Source organism: Oryza glaberrima, chromosome 6 (genome assembly GCF_000147395.1).
Source record: "Oryza glaberrima chromosome 6, OglaRS2, whole genome shotgun sequence".
Taxonomy (NCBI): Eukaryota; Viridiplantae; Streptophyta; class Magnoliopsida; order Poales; family Poaceae; genus Oryza; species Oryza glaberrima.
In genome coordinates, this window is record NC_068331.1 from 5,602,088 (window position 1) to 5,619,645 (window position 17,558).

The following is a 17,558-nucleotide window of genomic DNA, read 5'->3' on the forward strand; positions in this document are numbered from 1 at the left end:
GATACCTGATAGGTATCACCCGATACCGGCTAGGTATCAGGACCTGATATATCGCAAGCATCACCCACCACGTGGTAAGAATTGCATGATGCCTGATAGGTATCATCTGATACCTCGCAGGTATCACCTGATACGTGACAGAAACGCATGATACCGGTTAGATATCAGGACTTGATAACCACCAGGTATCGTTTATCAAGACCGATCCCACCATGTATCAAATATGATACTTGGCCATTCGGTTATCTTGTACTTGATACCAACCGATATCACACACGATGCCTGTTATGAGGCATGGCACCCACTCGGTATCAGACGTAATACCTGATAATAGACTTGATGCTCACCCGGTATCAGATGTGATACCTACCTAGTATCAGATTTGACACTTGGTAGCTAGGTAGGCTACTACTTGCTATACTGAACTAGTCTAGCTATCACATGAAGATTTTTTGCGTATGAACGTGAACAAAATGACAAACGATGGGGTGACATGACACACCTTTTGAGACACGATGACAAACATACTAATTGAATGGAAGGAATCGTCCAGCTAAATTGCTTGCAGGCCTATACCGTCCGAACGGTGTACCGGTATACAGCGGCCCCCTGTCAAAATTATATACGTAGAAATCCAATCCTTCAAAATTTCTCCGAAATTCTTTTGTTCCAAAAAAAACCCTTCACACTTAAGCGGTCATTCATAGCTATACACAATATTTTAAAAAAAACCCTCCAATATTATTAACCAGTTTTCGTTGTGCAACTTTAACATATATAGATATCTAGATTCATTAACATCAATATGAATGTGAGACATGTTAGAATGACTTATATTGTGAAACGGAAGGAGTACATAATTATAATATTGTTCATCTACTCATAAGTATGATTTTTATGTTTTCAAACCGAATATTTTGAAAGTAGTTCATGATCATACTTTCTAAAATATGGAAAGAATACAATAGGAAATTTAACTATTTGCCACTCCTGTGACATGGCAATTAACGATTTGCCACACCCTATCAATGACATATGGGCCCTCATATATCTATGATATGTGGGTCTAGTGGCAAATCGTTAAGCACCACTCGTAGGAGTGACAAATAGTTAAAAGCCCCGAATACTATTTGCGGTCCTAATATTTTTTTTTCAAAACAATCCTTCAGCGGCAATCGCCGACTAACTGTCCCGGTGGTCGCCGGCGGACGCGTCCGATCTCCGATGGCCTCCGCCGCCGCCGCCGCCGCCGCCGCATCCCCCGGCGACGCGCGGCCCCGGTGCACTGCACTCCAAGACCTACCTCTTACTCTGCTAGTCAGTGACCTCGCTCTCCTCCACTGCGTTCCCCTCCTCCCCCCTCCGCCGCTGCGTTCTCCCCTCACGAGGTCACCTGACGGCCGGAGACGGCCGCGGTGATGTCCCCCCTCCCTGCGCCGGAGTCGATGACGCCGCCGCCTCTGCGGCTGCCTTTGCCACCTGGAAAATGGTAATGGTACCGTGCTTCCACTTTCGTCCAGATCTAAGATTTGCTTTAGGTTTGGAGGTGCAGTGTTACTGTGTTAGTGCTGATCGTTCTGTCGGGAGACCATTAGTAGGAAGAACAGTAACATTTCTAGTCCCCATTACTTTGAACCCTAACATTTTGTTAGAGATCATGGTGCAAATTGGCATTCTAGTATTTATTTGTTGATCAATGTGACTAACAAATTGAAGTCTTCTGAGAATCTATTACTCTGGATCATAATGTGATACGCAAAACTAATATGGAGTTCGACTCTCCTTGTTTGCTGGCAACATCGAAATTTGAAATTAATAAACAAGAAATTGTGCTTGGCTTGAAGTCTCAGTTTTATTTATGTCATAATTGGTAGTTTTTGCTATTTGGAATTAACAAATACCAACCTGTAGTTTTGTCTTAATTTTAGTATTTTGTTAATTAGATAATTATAAAATTCGAAATTAATAGTTACTAAATTTTAGCTGACGGTGAACTCTTCTTTTAATCCAAACCATTATAATTCGGATCTTCCTAGATAAATGGCTAGATCTATTCAATCCTTTTGATTAATAGATGGTGGAAGTGCAAAAGGTGATACCACCTGGTCCATGTCCAAGCCACTAGCTGGCCTGGCAGTTAGCACTTAGCAGTACATGTTGTCATGCGTAGGATCTCCACATATAAAAGATCTCCAGCGTACTACATCTTCCAAGCATAATATCAGCCTGATTATATCCATAAGCACAGTGGCCAAGCATGGTTATCGATCGACTAACTCAAATATATATCGGCGTATGTACTATCCCTACATATATGTGGCCAGAAAAAACCCAAACCCCACCAATAATGTACCCGTATATACAGATCAACTTGTTGCTACAAGCCTACAACTGACCAAAGTTTTCTTGTTGTGATTAAGACAAATGTATGTTAGTGGCCTACACGACTACACCCTATATATACTCCAATGTGCAATGCTGAATATCATGACAATTGTGAACAACACGCATTGCTTGCCATCACTGTACCTTGCACTAACACCACTAAAGAGTCTGGACTTTGTGGTACTTGTGAGTTGTCAGTCACTTCTACACACTCTACACACTGACAATTCTGCGTCCGTATATACCCATAAGACCCTTTTTTTTTAAAAAAAAAAAGAAAAACTCATATAGGCTTTTTTGGTGAAAATGGTGATGATCTAGCTAGGTTGGTTGGCTGATTCGTCTGGCCAATGGTTTTCATGGTCAGTGTGAACTGTCAAGTGTGACTAGGGGAAGGCTGTCATGATATGATTGGCATCTACTTATTTACTGATCTTATTATGTAGTTCAGAGTCTTCAAAGGCATCCCCGTTATCGGTTTTTCTCACTAACCATTTCTGGAAATATGTATGTAGTCGGAAGGTTGAGCCACACATCTAGTGGCAACGCCCAAGACAGAATTTGTGTTGTTAGCTGATAGGCACAATAGTTTTGTCAGGACACTTAACAATGCGTTGCTCTCTGCATGTTCCATGCCCTGCTACAGAGGTTGTTCAGAGTATTTTTCATATGTAGTACGTTGATTCATATTCCGCATTTCAGCTATTGATTTACCTGATAAATATGATAGACAGCTTTGTGAATTATCAGACTTCAAATTTTGAATATCATCCTGCCCTCTTTCCAACCGAAAGAAGTTTGTCAGCAGCATAGCATTCAACAAGCATCTTGGCTTGAAAAGACTATACTGCTAACATCGATCTGATCTGAACTTCTTTCACTTTTGTAGTTTCCAAGATAGAATGTGCATGCATCTTCAGATTCATCACGATGGATAAGAATGTTTGGTGAGGTGCACAAGTCAGATTATTGGTTGTCTAGTAAAGCCCTATAGGAAACAAGTTCGTCTGGCAACCTGCAAGAATCCCAATTCAAAACAAACTCCCATTAATCAATCAACATCGCTCCATCAATTATTGTAGTGTGATGATGTTAAAACAGGAGCATATACAGTTAACATTGGTGGCAAAAACATGGTACGATTCTTCTTTGTCAGCACCTATCAGCTGCACATAGCATGCGTCCAGAACAGATGGCAAAGAATCGAAGCCGCGAGAGAGGCACCAACTTATTCATAGGATAACTTAGAATGTTCCTGTTATATACTTTTTTCCTATGGTTTTGTGGTTGCCTACTCCTCATCCAATCTTGCAAGTTGCTGTTAAACATAATGTTTACTCCAAGACCAGAGGCCTCTGGACTCTGGAGGGTCAACAAATTTGATATAGATCCACGCAGAAGTTTCTGAATTCTGATTTTGACTATGCCTCTTTGTGTACAGGGAGAGGAGGGAGGATTCAGAGATGGATATTATCAATATACTCCATGGATGCAAATCCTAACAAGAGCGCACCATGCATCGGCGACGCATCAGCATGCACTAACTTTAATTGCCAAGGTCCTAGTTGATTGCTGCCACCATCACTTGTTGGAATTATTTTTGTTAGGTGAATTCACAGGTCGTTGCCTTGCTTGCTTGCTCCTCACATTGTGAAAAGAACCACCCCTCCAATGCAAAAATGAACTGTTCATCTCTTTATATAGATGCATACTTAAAGCAAAAATGAGTGCTTCCGTGTGAGAGAAAAAAATCAATTAATTAAGACATACTGATTGCTTAGCTCTGGCAGTTGTGAATTTGTGACGCATCTCTCCAAAAGTAGTTATGTGCGTCAGACAAGTGTGTTGTCCGTTTCTTGATTGTGAGGGAGCAAAACTTTCATGAAGGCCAGAGCATTACAGCAAATATTTTGTGCTTAAATACAATTTGTTTATCTGAATTTTCATTGAGAACCCCTCTCCTTTAGGGGAATGAACCAATGAATTATTTGTGGGTACCCACTGTTGCCCCATCTTAGAAAAGGTATCTTTAGAGTGTGCGACTATGTTCACTGTTATGATACGCTGGAATGAAAAGTTCAGATATGTCCATCGATCTCCATACCATGCATTTTCTATTGCTCCCTGAGACTCCTTTCCGTTGCATATCGATGCACTGAACACATGCATCGCGAATTCAAATTCTATGAATGTTCCCCAATTTTGTTTACTTATTGCTATTGACCATGACAAGACACAGTGACACAAATTTTGGTCAACTCTTTTTTACCTGAAATGACAAATGTGCTCCTAAAGCGGATGGAGTACGCCTTTTTCACCCCTACCTTCTAGATATCTCATGATATGCGCCAATGTTACTCCTATATTGTTAAATTCATCCTGTGCCCTAAACACTTGTGATAAGCCGTAACACATATTAGTGATCAAATAATATTTATGGATAAAGCTTTTACATATGTGTTTTTAAGTAACTTAAAAGACAATGTTGGAAAATAAACTATAATGAAAAAAATCAAAATCAATTCTATGAAGTGTAAAATTTAAACTTTTGGTTGCGATTGTTAAGCTGAAGAGCGAAAAATGGAGCCAAAATGCCTTGAAAAACCATACAATGGTAAAATCTGTTACTTTTAAAAAGGGAGGAGCACCATTTACATCGTACAGAGTGACAAGTAGCACATTATATTTCTCCAACAAGAGTTGGAGGAAGATTAAGATTTTCATGGCACGCCTTTCAAACTGCTAAACGGTGCGTTTCGTGTTAAAATTTTATATATAAAAGTTGCTCTAAAGTATCATATTAATCTATTTTTCAACTATTATTCTACAGTGAATATATATTTCCGCACTAAGAATCACGGTTATATATAAAGTTTGAGGTATATGTTTTTGTTATTTGGAGTAACTGGTAAAATGGTATCAATATAAAATACCTAAATTCCTTTTTTAAGTAAAAAAATATACAAATTCATTTCAAATGAATCATGCAAATGCAGTATATATGGGCAAATAAAGAAGCATAATACTTTCGTCCATACGAACAGCTAGAGTATTTAGATATGTAGCCCATTATAATACCTGGGTATGTTTTCTCCTCTTACGTTCACGTTGGGACCTATATATAAGATTTATAGCAAGAATTGTTTCAATAAGAAAAGTCATTATAATTATATTTAAGTTACATGAAACGGCAAGGTTTCGCAAGTAAGATGGTATAATCTCTCTGGTGAACAAAAGCGGAAGAGAAACGATGATCAAAACCAGTTCTTTTCACAATAATTAAGCTGACTGTAATAAAGACTAAAAGTTCCATCCGTTCTTTTTTAGTTGTCATTAGTAAATGCATGCAGTCAACATGTAAAGAAATCACTGTAAACTTTCACCATGGATATGCATAAAAATAGTTGTATTTGTCTTTGAAATTGATATTGTTAGTGTACCAAAACTAATTTGATATATTCTACTGAACATCCAAAATGAAAAATAAAAAAAGAAGGGGCTAAACAAACAATAATGTGCAAGTTGTAACACTAAAGCAAGACCAAGTTTCTAGAATGTCTATAACCTTATAATCCAATTTAAGCTTCACAAATGAGTTTGTAATAATTAAAACTCAATCAATGATACGTTAATACCATCTCATTTTGCGTAAAAAACATAATCTTTATCTTCATGAGAAAAGAACACCACCAACTTCTCATTGAATTAGTCATGAATTTATCAAAGTCACATTGTAAAAAAGGGGGCCAATGAAAAGAGCAGAGCAATTTTATCACTCTTTATGCTGATGGTTGTATAGTATGCCACCTGCAGAAACCGGTCTACTGTTGTTTTCTATCTTTGGAGAAAGAAGGGCCGAATAAACTCCTCGTCATTTTCCACCTTTGAGAAGGAAATGGTACACAAAAGTTTTCAGTCTCTCAATTTCTCTCTGTTTTTTTCTTTGTAAAATTAGGCTGGGTGAATGGCACGTAGGATGAGAAAAGGTTACAACTATGTTTCCTCACAAGAAAAAAGAGAGAAAAATTAAAGGAAATTAAGCTTACTGTGTTGTTGTTTTCTTGCGCATGCATCACGGTTGGAGATATGCACACCTGTCCATAAGTCACAGTACAGTATAAAGGATGACATGAACTTTTCTGTTGAGGTGACATGCGATTGTGTGTACGTTTGGTGTGCATATATAATATACGATGGATAGTAGCAAGAATTAGATCTTCTTCTTTTTTTTGAGTTTGTGACGTTGAGCCATAAAAAGTGAGCCATGCGCGATCAAGCTTGGTTCTCAAAAGAAATTGATTCGGATTATGGCTTAAGCTGTGATATGTAATTCTCAATCTTTCTATCCGCAAACTCTAATAATTGATTGTATGGGCAAAAAAATTCATATTATCTTAAAAAAATATGAAAAAGAGTTGCCTGTTGTTGCATTTTGACAGGTAAACTACATATCCAAATCTTAAAAGCATGATTTAGGCTGAGTTCGGCATCCAACTTTCCCAACTTATACTGCCTCATTTTTCGTCCGTACGTTTCTCAATTGTTAAACGGTGTGTTTTTTAAAAATAAGTTTCTATAGAAAAAATATTTTAAAAATCATATTAATCTATTTTCCAATACATTGAGTATTCTGGCTAGAAATTTCGATCGCACAGACCATTTCATCTAGATTAAAAAAAACCTGTGTCTAGCTTCTAATTGAGTAGTCCTTCAAGCTCCAATCATATACCCCTGATACTAACATGCAAACAATGATCTGATATGGCTGTTTGCATGTCGGCATCACGTTGTCTCGTTTATAGTCTCACACTCATCTCTGATGTAAGGAGTATGAGAAACTAACAATCTTGAAATGACCCTGGTTCAATTCAACTAACACATACAAACTCATGCATATATGGTTTATAATACATGCATTTTGCAGAAACTCATGCGGCTGAGTTCGTTTCTCGCCTTTCCCAGCTACTATTTTCTTGTTTTTTATGTGTACGTTTCCGAATTGATAAATTGTACATTTTTTTAAAAAAAATCCACAGAAAAGTTGCTAGAAGAAGATCATATTAATCTATTTTTAAGTTTTTTAGCCAATACTTGATTAACCATGTTCTAATGTGACACCCCGTTTTCCATGTGGAGAGAGAGAATAGTTTCTAACAAAGTACTACCGAACGCACTCTAGGGGTGCGTTCAGTGGTGAGAGTTCCAAATTTCCGGTCCCTCTTTTTCACACACACGCTTTTCGAATTTCTTAATGGTACATTTTTTAAAAAAAATCTATGGGAAGTTGCTTTAAAAATTATATTAATTTAATTTTTAAGTTATTTTACTAATACTTAATTAATTATGCACTAATCCATCGCTCTATTTCACATGCGTGTAGAAGAGTTTACGACTTGCACCGCCCAATACAGCCTAAGAGAGTATTTAAGAGGAAAGGAAAAAGGAAAATTGAGAATACGTAAACCGAGGTGAGCCATTAGTGCATTATTAATTAAATATTAATTATTTCAAACTTAAAAATGAATTACTATAATTATTTTAAAGTAAATTTTCTATAATTTTTCTAAGAAACGCACAGTTTAGACATGAGCATGAAAAACGAGGTAAATCTTCTCTCAATCTCGTTGCAAACTTACAAAATTAGAACAAGTATGCAATCCCACGTCATACTTGTCATCTGCAGTTCTTCACTCCCCCCAAATTATATTACTCAAACGGATATGCTTGCGTCTTTGCTTAACAACTAATTAATTAATTCGCCGTAGTGGCACATACATTTCAGGCTAATGTTCATGGACTGATATTACTATATAGTTTGCTGGTCAGACTGATATTTTTTTTTTTATTGGACACCGGCCGGGCGGGCACCTCCCATCTCCTTTGTTACAGGTTCAGGAAGCAGTGGGCAATATGCAGACAGGGACTTGTCCCCTTTACTCGGAAGTGGATTCCATTGCGTAGATGTGCACGTTCTCTTTCTTTTTCTCTACAATATTTTAACTCGTGGAATCCGATACTCCGACGTTATTGGTGCACGAGGAACGTCTGATCATCGTTTCCATCAGTTGCAGGCGGTGTGCACGAGCGACGTTTGATCAATCCATGGCGTACCTGATCACCTCTTTTTTTCTAAAAAAAAGAAAACACGGCACAAACGTAAACCCTCACGAATGACATTCTTATCTATACACATGCACGCCCCACACTTATTAACATATCCGAACTAATGAATCTAAATTCATTAGCATCATTATGAATGTGGGAAATGCTAGAATGATCTAGATTCATTAGTATCAATATGAATATGGGAAATGCTAAAATGATTTACAATGTGAAACAGAAAAAGTATATTTATAGTTGATGAAAACATCGTATATGTCTCGTCGTCGATGGATAGGTTTCAGTAGGAATTTCTACTGAAACCTATCCAATGATGATGAGACATATGCTAATAAGTATAGCCCGTGCATGTGTATAGATGGTGAAAACTGAGAAGAGAAAGCCTTCGTTTTTCATGCACATCCCAAATACTAGGTGTTGTATATTTTTTAAAAAAATCTATAAAAATGTTGCTTTAAAAAAATCATACTAATTAATTATTCAAGTTTAAAATAATTAATGCTGAATTAATCATATGCCAACAGTAACAGTGCATCTCGTCTATGTATCTTCTTATTTTCTCTCCTCTCAGACACATCCTAAATATGATATGCGTGTAATGAAAAGAAGATTCGACCCTGATGCGCGGTCCGGATATGTCTCTCCAAAACACAAGCAGATGGAGTATATCTTTAGCTAATTAAGCTATAGCTATATAGCTCGCAGTTGGTCGCACGTCAGCAAAACTAGCGTAGCTATAGCTAAGGCTCGGTTGCTGCACGGATGGATGGTCCAACCTGACGACGATCGGTCGACACACCGGTGCGGGGCCCACCACGCCACGCCACCGTGTCCACTCTCCTCCTACACTGCATGCTGCTGCTGACGTGGCTCCCGCATCTGCCGCGCGCTATAAATTCGCGGCTCCCCGAGCTCTCAACCTCGTCGTCGCCGCAGCAGCTTGCGATCGATCGAGAGCTAGAAGAAGCAGCAGCAGCAGCTACTTCTTAGCTCGCCGTCGCCGGAGCTAGCTCGCGTGTGACCACCGCCACCGCCGCCGCCGCCGCACGCAGCCTCAGCTCGATCTCTGCACTTTGTTCGATCGCCGGCCATGGGGGTGGGGCGAGCGCTGAGCGACGCGAAGCCGTACGTGGCGATGGTGCTGCTGCAGGTGGGGTTCGCGGGGATGTACATCGTCTCCGTGGCGTCGCTGAAGCGCGGCATGAACCACTTCGTCCTCGTCGTCTACCGCAACCTCGTCGCCACCGTCCTCATGGCCCCCTTCGCCCTCCTCCTCGAGAGGTAACCATTAACCCAAATGAAGATTTCAACATCGTTCAGATGTTCTGTTGTTATTCTTTACATGGTACCTCCATCATAAAATATGCCAACTTTTATCTACGAATCTAGATATATATGCACTAATTAAATTCATAGGTTAGAGTTGTTATATTCTGGAATGGAAAGAGTATGTTTCGTTAAAACTTATATCGTACCTATAAACTGGTTTCAAAGTAAACATGGGTGTAAATGCATATGCATTTGCAATTTCCGATTTCATAATTTTTAATGTTCTAGACAACGGCATGATTTCCAAAAATATAACATATATTTAACTATGATTTTCTTTTATAATATATAGAAAATAAGTAAATATCTAATTTTATGAAAAATATGTTTATGACTAATATATACATTGTGTTATAGTGTTTTGATAAAACTAAATATTTGAAAAGTTATTAATGGTTAAAGTTTTAATTGTTTGAACTCTCCCATATTCGAAACGTTGCAACTGGGGAAAATTTTTTTTTTCCCACTATCAACATTACACTCTGAGAGTCTGAGACACATGCATGTTCACCACACGTCCTGACGTACGCATGGAATAATTAACTGCATATATATAGCATATAGCTTGACGTCCAGATAAACTAACCGCCATATATGCTGGCACTAAGCCGGATTTGGCGCCCTTTTTTGTCGGTAAATATAAATCACAAGTGTTAGTTTGTTGGCATCACCAGCTAGCTGATCGGAATTCAGAAACTATATATACTGTGCCCACTAATAGCACTACTCCATACTAAAGCAGACATGGTAACATGATGCTGATGGCTTATATGCATTCATGTATCCTTCATGCATATGCACTACACTGGTGCATGCCCCACATTTGGAGATCACATAACAGAATCCAACAAAAACTAATCAAATTCTTTTTCTGAAAACTACTATTCCTAATCAATTATTCCAGATACATATATATGATTATGCTAGTGATTGTTAACTTCTTCTGTCATGTGGTTGATTACTCTTAATTTGTTCTGAAAATTGATCTCTATTCTGCATTATTTCAGGGGAGTGAGGCCCAAGATGACAGTGAGAATCTTCCTCAAGATCATGGGGCTTGCCATTCTTGAGTATGTGCCCAATAATCCCCTAACTCAATTCTTTTCTAGTACTCATCAAGGATGAATAATCAATAACCTGCTAATTAAATTAATTAAATTACATTTTAATTAATTAATCTGTCTTCTTGTTCATGTCAGGCCTGTGCTTGATCAGAACCTATACTACATGGGCGCGAAGCTGACCTCCGCCGGCTTCGCCTCGGCGCTCGTCAACATCCTCCCCGCCGTCACCTTCCTCCTCGCCGTCCTCCTCAGGATGGAGAAGGTCAGGCTCCGGAGCCTGCACAGCCAGGCCAAGATCGCCGGCACGGTGTTCACGGTGGCCGGCGCCGTGCTGATGATCATGTACCACGGCCCGGTGGTGCAGTTCCCGTGGTCGTCGTCGGCGAGCGGCGGCGCCGGTCACCACGTCGACGGCGCGGCGGCGGCGGCGGCGGCGACGGCGTCCAGCGCGTCCTCCTGGCTGAACGGCACCGTCATGCTCGTCGGCAGCTGCGTCTGCTGGTCGGGCTTCTTCATCCTCCAGAACAACACGCTGCAGAGCTACCCGGCCGAGCTGTCGCTGACGGCGCTCATCTGCGTGCTCGGCTCGGCGATGAGCGGCGCCGTCGCGCTCGTGGCGGAGCGCCGCGACATGAGCGTCTGGGTCATCGGCTTCGACACCCGCCTCTTCACCGCCGTCTACTCGGTAAATTCCGGCGAACTATGAACTACCAATCAACCATCGAGCATACGAATAATCTTTCGCCATTGACGCATATCGATCTGATCAAAATCGCGATGAACATTTTGCAGGGGATAGTGTGCTCCGGCGTGGCGTACTACGTGCAGGGGCTCGTGACGAGGGCGCGTGGGCCGGTGTTCGTCACGGCGTTCCAGCCGCTCTGCATGATCATCACCGCCGTCTTGGGCTCCACCATTCTCAAAGAAGAGATCACTCTTGGAAGGTATAATTAATCACCTCAATTAGCTAAAATATCTATCTAATTCAACCGATTAATCTACGACTAAATTGAGTGCATCTGGTGATATTGCAGTGTGATCGGCGCGGTGATCATAGTGGTGGGGCTCTACGCGCTCATCTGGGGCAAGGGCGGCGACCACGCCGACAACGGCAAGCCGCCGGCCGCCGCCGCCGCCGCGCCGGAGAAGGGCTTGCCATTGACCACGCTGCAGGCCAACGGCGACGGCGACGGCAAGCTTGCTGTGCTCGTCGCCGACGTCGAGATGCCGGCGGTGAAGGATGTCTACTAGCTTCTCTCTGACTCTCTGTGTGTATGTGCGTGCAACAATGTGCATGCATGGTCGATCGCCTCTTGCGTGCAAACGGTGTTAATTTGAGGGGTAATTAAGATGGTTTAGATTGTTGATTAGTAATTAATTAGCTGTGTGAGTTAATGATGGATAAGATATACTACGCAAGTGTTATGAAAGTGTTATGCATGTAGCGTTGTCTGTTGTGACGTACTCTCTGCAATCGTGGAGACGGATTAATATTGATTAATACTCGTATTGAGCTAGCTAACGACTTTTGCTAATTATGTTTTGTTCTATCTTAATTAAGTACTACACTTGATCAGTACGCACAAGCTATAGCTGCCTAGCTATATATGCTTTAAACAGAATCCAGTCGCATCGATCCAAAGAGCTAGAAGCGTGTACTTTGAATCTGCAACGAATATATTTGTCACTATCTACCCTTCTTTTCATGAGAGAGGTAGCTAGCTTTAGTTAACCTCTTTCCGTTGTGCATAATTCATGTCTTTAGCTTAGTGCAGGATGACGCTGATCGAACCATATATATTTCGGCGTGTATCCTTGTCTTGAGCTAGTAGTTAATCACTTAAGCTAACTAAAGGAATCAATCTATACTTTTAGTAAAGACATGGGATAATGATAGCCTAAAAGTAGCTCACCTTTGCTGAGTTTTTTTAGAGTGAGAAAGGGATTAGCCACTCTTTAAATTAACACTTAGCAGGAGAAGATAGAATGCATGGTAGTTCAAGAAATCCCCAAAACAGCCCATCTTAAATATTTGAAGCTGTAATTCACTTATTTGATAGAAAAAAAAAGTTAACTTTAGATCCTTCAACTATGGATCCCCTTTATAACCGTCGTACTTCACTATGGTATAGAGCATTTCCTAACTATTAAAACCGTTAAAACCAGTGCAAATCTAGTCCCTCGACAGTTTGAATGACGGTTGTTGTCATACATTCGGTTAAGACTTAAGCGTCACGTCGGACAAAGACTAGGTCAGTATGTTATGTAGAACGAAACCACTTTTAAAATAACTGAGGAACTTGATTTGCACTGGTTTAATTTAAAAGTTAGGGGTCACTTCCTACCCAGTTATACAGTTTAGGGATGCTAATCAAACTCGACCACATAGTTGAGGGATGCAATATGGACTTTTCCTAATCTGATTCTCCTTGGAATAAGTCCACCTTGACTCCCATAGCTCCAATCTAATTCATATCACTATTAAAATTGGCGTAATTTGACTCCATTTGGAGGACGGTTTCACTGACTTAGTGCTTTAACCTGGTCTATCCCGCCAAATCATCCTATGGAACCCACATGTTATTCTCCCTCTTCCCCTTATCTCTCTCTCCTTCCTCTTCCTCTTCCCCTTCAGCCCCTTCTCTCCTGGTTCCGCTCGCTGCCCGACGCGCCTTCCACTGCAAGCACCATTACTGTCACTCCCCTATCAGCCACCTGCGAGGATGGCCCAAATCCAGACACATGTGGAGGAACTGATAACGGAGGTTGTCGGATTGGGGTCGTCAAGCCCGCAGCGTTCTTCACTAGCTGACCTGCTCCATCGCACCGCCTCTGTTGACTACCGAGCACACCGTCGTCAGGCTATGTCTCTGTCCCCCAAGCTCCGCGCTCATCTCCCGACATGACGACTAGCCGCCATCTTCGCCAAAGGGACCCGACCATCGCCCGGGAGCATCGTCTCCTCCTTGGATCCTCGCCACCTATCTCGACTAGCCTAGCGCAACTTCGTCGGGCTGCGCCTCCGTCCCCTGAGCTCCGCACCCTTCTCTGTCACAACAACAGATTGTCGTCTTCGCCATGGGGACCTGGCCATCGCCTGGGAGCATCGTCTCCTCCTTGGATCCGCACCACCTCTCTAAACCGGTCGAGCACACTGCCGTTGGGCTGCGTCTCCATCCCTTGAGCTCCACGCCCTTCTCCATCTCAACGATCGGCTACTATCTTTGCCGTGGGGGCCTGGCCATCGCCTGGGAGCACCGTCTCCTCCTTGGATCCACGCCGCCTCTCTCGACTGGCCGAGCACACCGCCGTCAGGCTGCGTCTCCATCCCCTGAGCTCCACGCCCTTCTCCCTCCCGACGACCGTCCGCCGCCTTCGCTGCCGTGACCACCACCCACCTCGCAAGTCAGCGGGGATGCCAACGCGGTGGACGCTGAGCTCATTGGCGCTGCTGAGGAGGTACAAGAAGGTAGGCCCGCAGGGGGACGAGACAAGCAGGCACGTGAGCTACGGAGGCAGGGGCAGCGGATACCGAAGGAACGCGTGATATGAGCGGTATACGAGCAGCATGTGAACATGGTCGAGCTTGCACGGGACGCGACGGTATATCCTAAACAAGGCTTTGAAATTGCAGGCCCGCCCAGTGGCGTATCTAGGGTTTTGGGTATGGGTGGTTCAACTTATAGATATTTTTAAAATACCATGTATGCAACAAATCTAACCTGCAATGCAATTGTACTGGCGAAATTTTAAGAAAAGTTTCTTTAAAATAAACAATAAATACGAAATCTGACCTAAAATAAATAAGCCTACTAGTTTTTAGTATTTCTTCCTTACAAAGTTTGAAGAAGATTAAAATGCTACTTCTGTTTACTAGTAATATGCCCGTGCTAACGCTACGATAATATTTACCAATGTATTGTAACACATTTTAAAGAAAAATTTCTTTCACAAAAGAAATTTATTGTCATAATAGACTTAGATTCTTATCTCCATATAGTGAATAGCAATATGCAGGATATTATCTGTTTAAAATGTAATCCCCAACGATCAGAATTAAGAAATCACATCTCGATTTTTCAACCAGCAAACATATCAATAAATTGCATGATCCGCACTTTTTATCAGTAAAATCAACTACAAAAATCACAAATGCCAACAAAACTTTTGCAGGAAGACAAAGAGAATGTGCAACCCGTGTTATTGTTAATGGAAGGAGACTTCTTGTCTGTATCACAAGACCATTCTGTTTTAGCAACAAGAGATTCGCTGATCAGGCACTTTAGTATTAATAAATAAACTACTCCCAACACCAGAATTGTAACCTAAAAGACCAAGTAGCGACCCACGGCAATGCTTCTTCCGGCCGTTCTTGTTTTCCTAGTTAAAGACAATTATTTTGTTCCTTCCAGATTACTCAAGCAATCAGGCCAGACCACAACTGCATTGAAAGCCTCTGTGTTGAGAACCTTGGAATCCTTTTCGCGCACCTGCAATCAGGACAACAATGAATAAGCAAATTAAGCTGGAGGATGCATTACAACAAAGGCTAATCATTTCAATAAAAGTCAAAAGTTTATTCTAACAATTACAAGAAAAGCTTGCTATCTTTGAGGTCAGTAGCAAAGAATACAAGATTAATTATTCCATCAATGTTGGTCCACCCAAAAAGCCATGGAGTTTAACAGGTTATACAATAAAACAGTAGTTCTAAAAAAATGCATTTAGTTACCTCCAAATAACCATCTGCCAACTCCATCTACTACACTTAGCCAACCGTCACAACTTACGAGCTATAAATATGCATTTTCACCACTTGTATGCACCTTAAGATTAATAAAGATGACATTGTCAAAAGGGAAATACGAGGTTTATATTTATATTGCCACTGCTAACAAAACAACACGCGGAGGCAACTATCTAAGTTAACGCATATGTATAGAAATATTAAAAAGCATATTAGTTCCTATGCCAGTTTAAGGTATGGACAATCCCTTTGTACATTCACATCAAGAGACCAAACAACTGGATCAAATAGAAGGCTACTATGCACGTGCTTCATTGATAAACTCATGCTGATATTTCGATCTTTTGTTCTAACTATTAAGGAATATAAAAACCACAAGTCTCATGGGTACTGAAGGAGCAAAAGACAAGCAATTAAGTTTTTAGTAAGCAATTAAGTGATAGACATTATCCACCGTTGTATAGAGAAATTGAGAAAGTAGAGGAGCAGAGTTGCACTTACCAATTTTTTATATGCGCTATGACCACACCAGCATTGATCTGCAGTTATACACACAGGAGAAATTATTTTTTTTTTGGTTATGGTTCTGCCCAAAAGTTATAACCGAATCCTGTACAACAAAGATATTGTCAACCAAAGAGAGGGTATCGCGACGCTGCTGGGCAAAAGAAAGGATCATAGCACCAACACATCTAAACAAGGCACGCAACACCCTTCCTCTACAAGGGAGAATTTTAGTAATGAAAACACGAGATTTCTGGCTTTTACGTAATTCATTATTACCCAACTTATGTATAAAAAAACGGTTGAATCTATACTGCAGACTGAAACCATTTTACATGCTATCTGAAAAATATAAACAACAGCTGTCTAAACCAATTCTCATGTTCTAAGAAGAAATATACAGAGCTAGTATCTACACAATTGACCTCCATGAACAGTGGCATGACATGATGAGAAATCTGCATTTGGTAACACCAACTGAAATGAATGTCAGATTAAGTAATGTCATAAAAAAAGTTCATCTGACATAGTCACATAGAGCAATGCAATGTACGTGGTACTAAACTAAAAGCAACGAAAATAAGAGTTTCTCCATCTATATATTGTGCATATTTATAATCTGAATTGAGATTAGTGAGGATGAAGCAAACCTGTGCATTACATCTGATATATATCAACAGAAAAACAAAGATCGTTGTCTGAAAGAGTGTACTGAATATCACTCAGTGTTCAATTCACTCCAATGAATCCAGTTGCACATGCTTCCTCAAAAGTTTTGGAACTTATACCAATCTGAAAGCAAAAGGATTAATAATCACACCTGCAGCTATACGCAATGAAAAGACAAGCACAATAGCCTTCCAGGTTGGGTAGTTGGCGAGCTTGGCCATGGCAGCGCTCTCACTGCCGGGAACGATTAGCGAGTCGAGCCCCTGGAGCCCCAGATCTGTTCCGGCCTCAGCACCTGCACCTCCTCACCCTGATACTCCTCAACGCTGCAACCACATGCCACAACCGAATCAAGCCATCAATAACCGAAACACGCAGTATCGTTGTAGGAGACCCTGGCGACGGAGTTGAGGCGTGGCGCAGTGGAGTGGAGGAGCTGACGCCGACGCCGATGGAGACCTTCACGGAGAGGAATCGGAGGAGTCTCGCCGCGTGGGGACGCGGTGACCCTGATTGGTCCGAGCAAAGCGCATAGTGAAGAGGAGCATTGGAGGGGACCCTCAGATCATCGACGCCTGCCAAGGATGAACGTTGGCCGGGACACGCGGTCGATCAGTGAGGTGGGGTGGTGCAATGGATCAGCGCGGATCCCATTCCGTTGGCAGCGTCGCGAGTCCCGGCGCGGTCGGCGCCAGCGGCATCGATCTGGGAGGCGGGAATCGACGACGGCACAATGGCGG

The 17,558-nt window shown here is 41.5% G+C and overlaps 1 protein-coding gene and 1 long non-coding RNA gene across 3 annotated transcripts; both read left to right on the forward strand.

The window, feature by feature from the left end:
* Nucleotides 1-1,156: 1,156 nt before the first annotated feature.
* On the forward strand, nt 1,157-4,023 carry LOC127775914 (uncharacterized). 2 transcript variants are annotated; one of them, XR_008018074.1, is made up of 2 exons: nt 1,157-1,489; nt 3,275-4,023. It is a non-coding gene; the product is annotated as an uncharacterized LOC127775914 (long non-coding RNA). The 2 variants fall into 2 exon arrangements; XR_008018073.1 differs by having other exon boundaries at nt 3,827-4,023.
* A 5,391-nt stretch (nt 4,024-9,414) lies between these two features.
* LOC127775578 (WAT1-related protein At1g21890-like) lies at nt 9,415-12,418 on the forward strand. The gene is made up of 5 exons (XM_052301837.1): nt 9,415-9,786; nt 10,842-10,904; nt 11,034-11,583; nt 11,691-11,842; nt 11,933-12,418. Exons 1-5 carry the CDS (start codon nt 9,596-9,598, stop codon nt 12,147-12,149), a joined length of 1,173 nt encoding a protein of 390 aa, XP_052157797.1. The 5' UTR covers nt 9,415-9,595; the 3' UTR covers nt 12,150-12,418.
* The last annotated feature ends 5,140 nt before the right edge of the window (nt 12,419-17,558 follow it).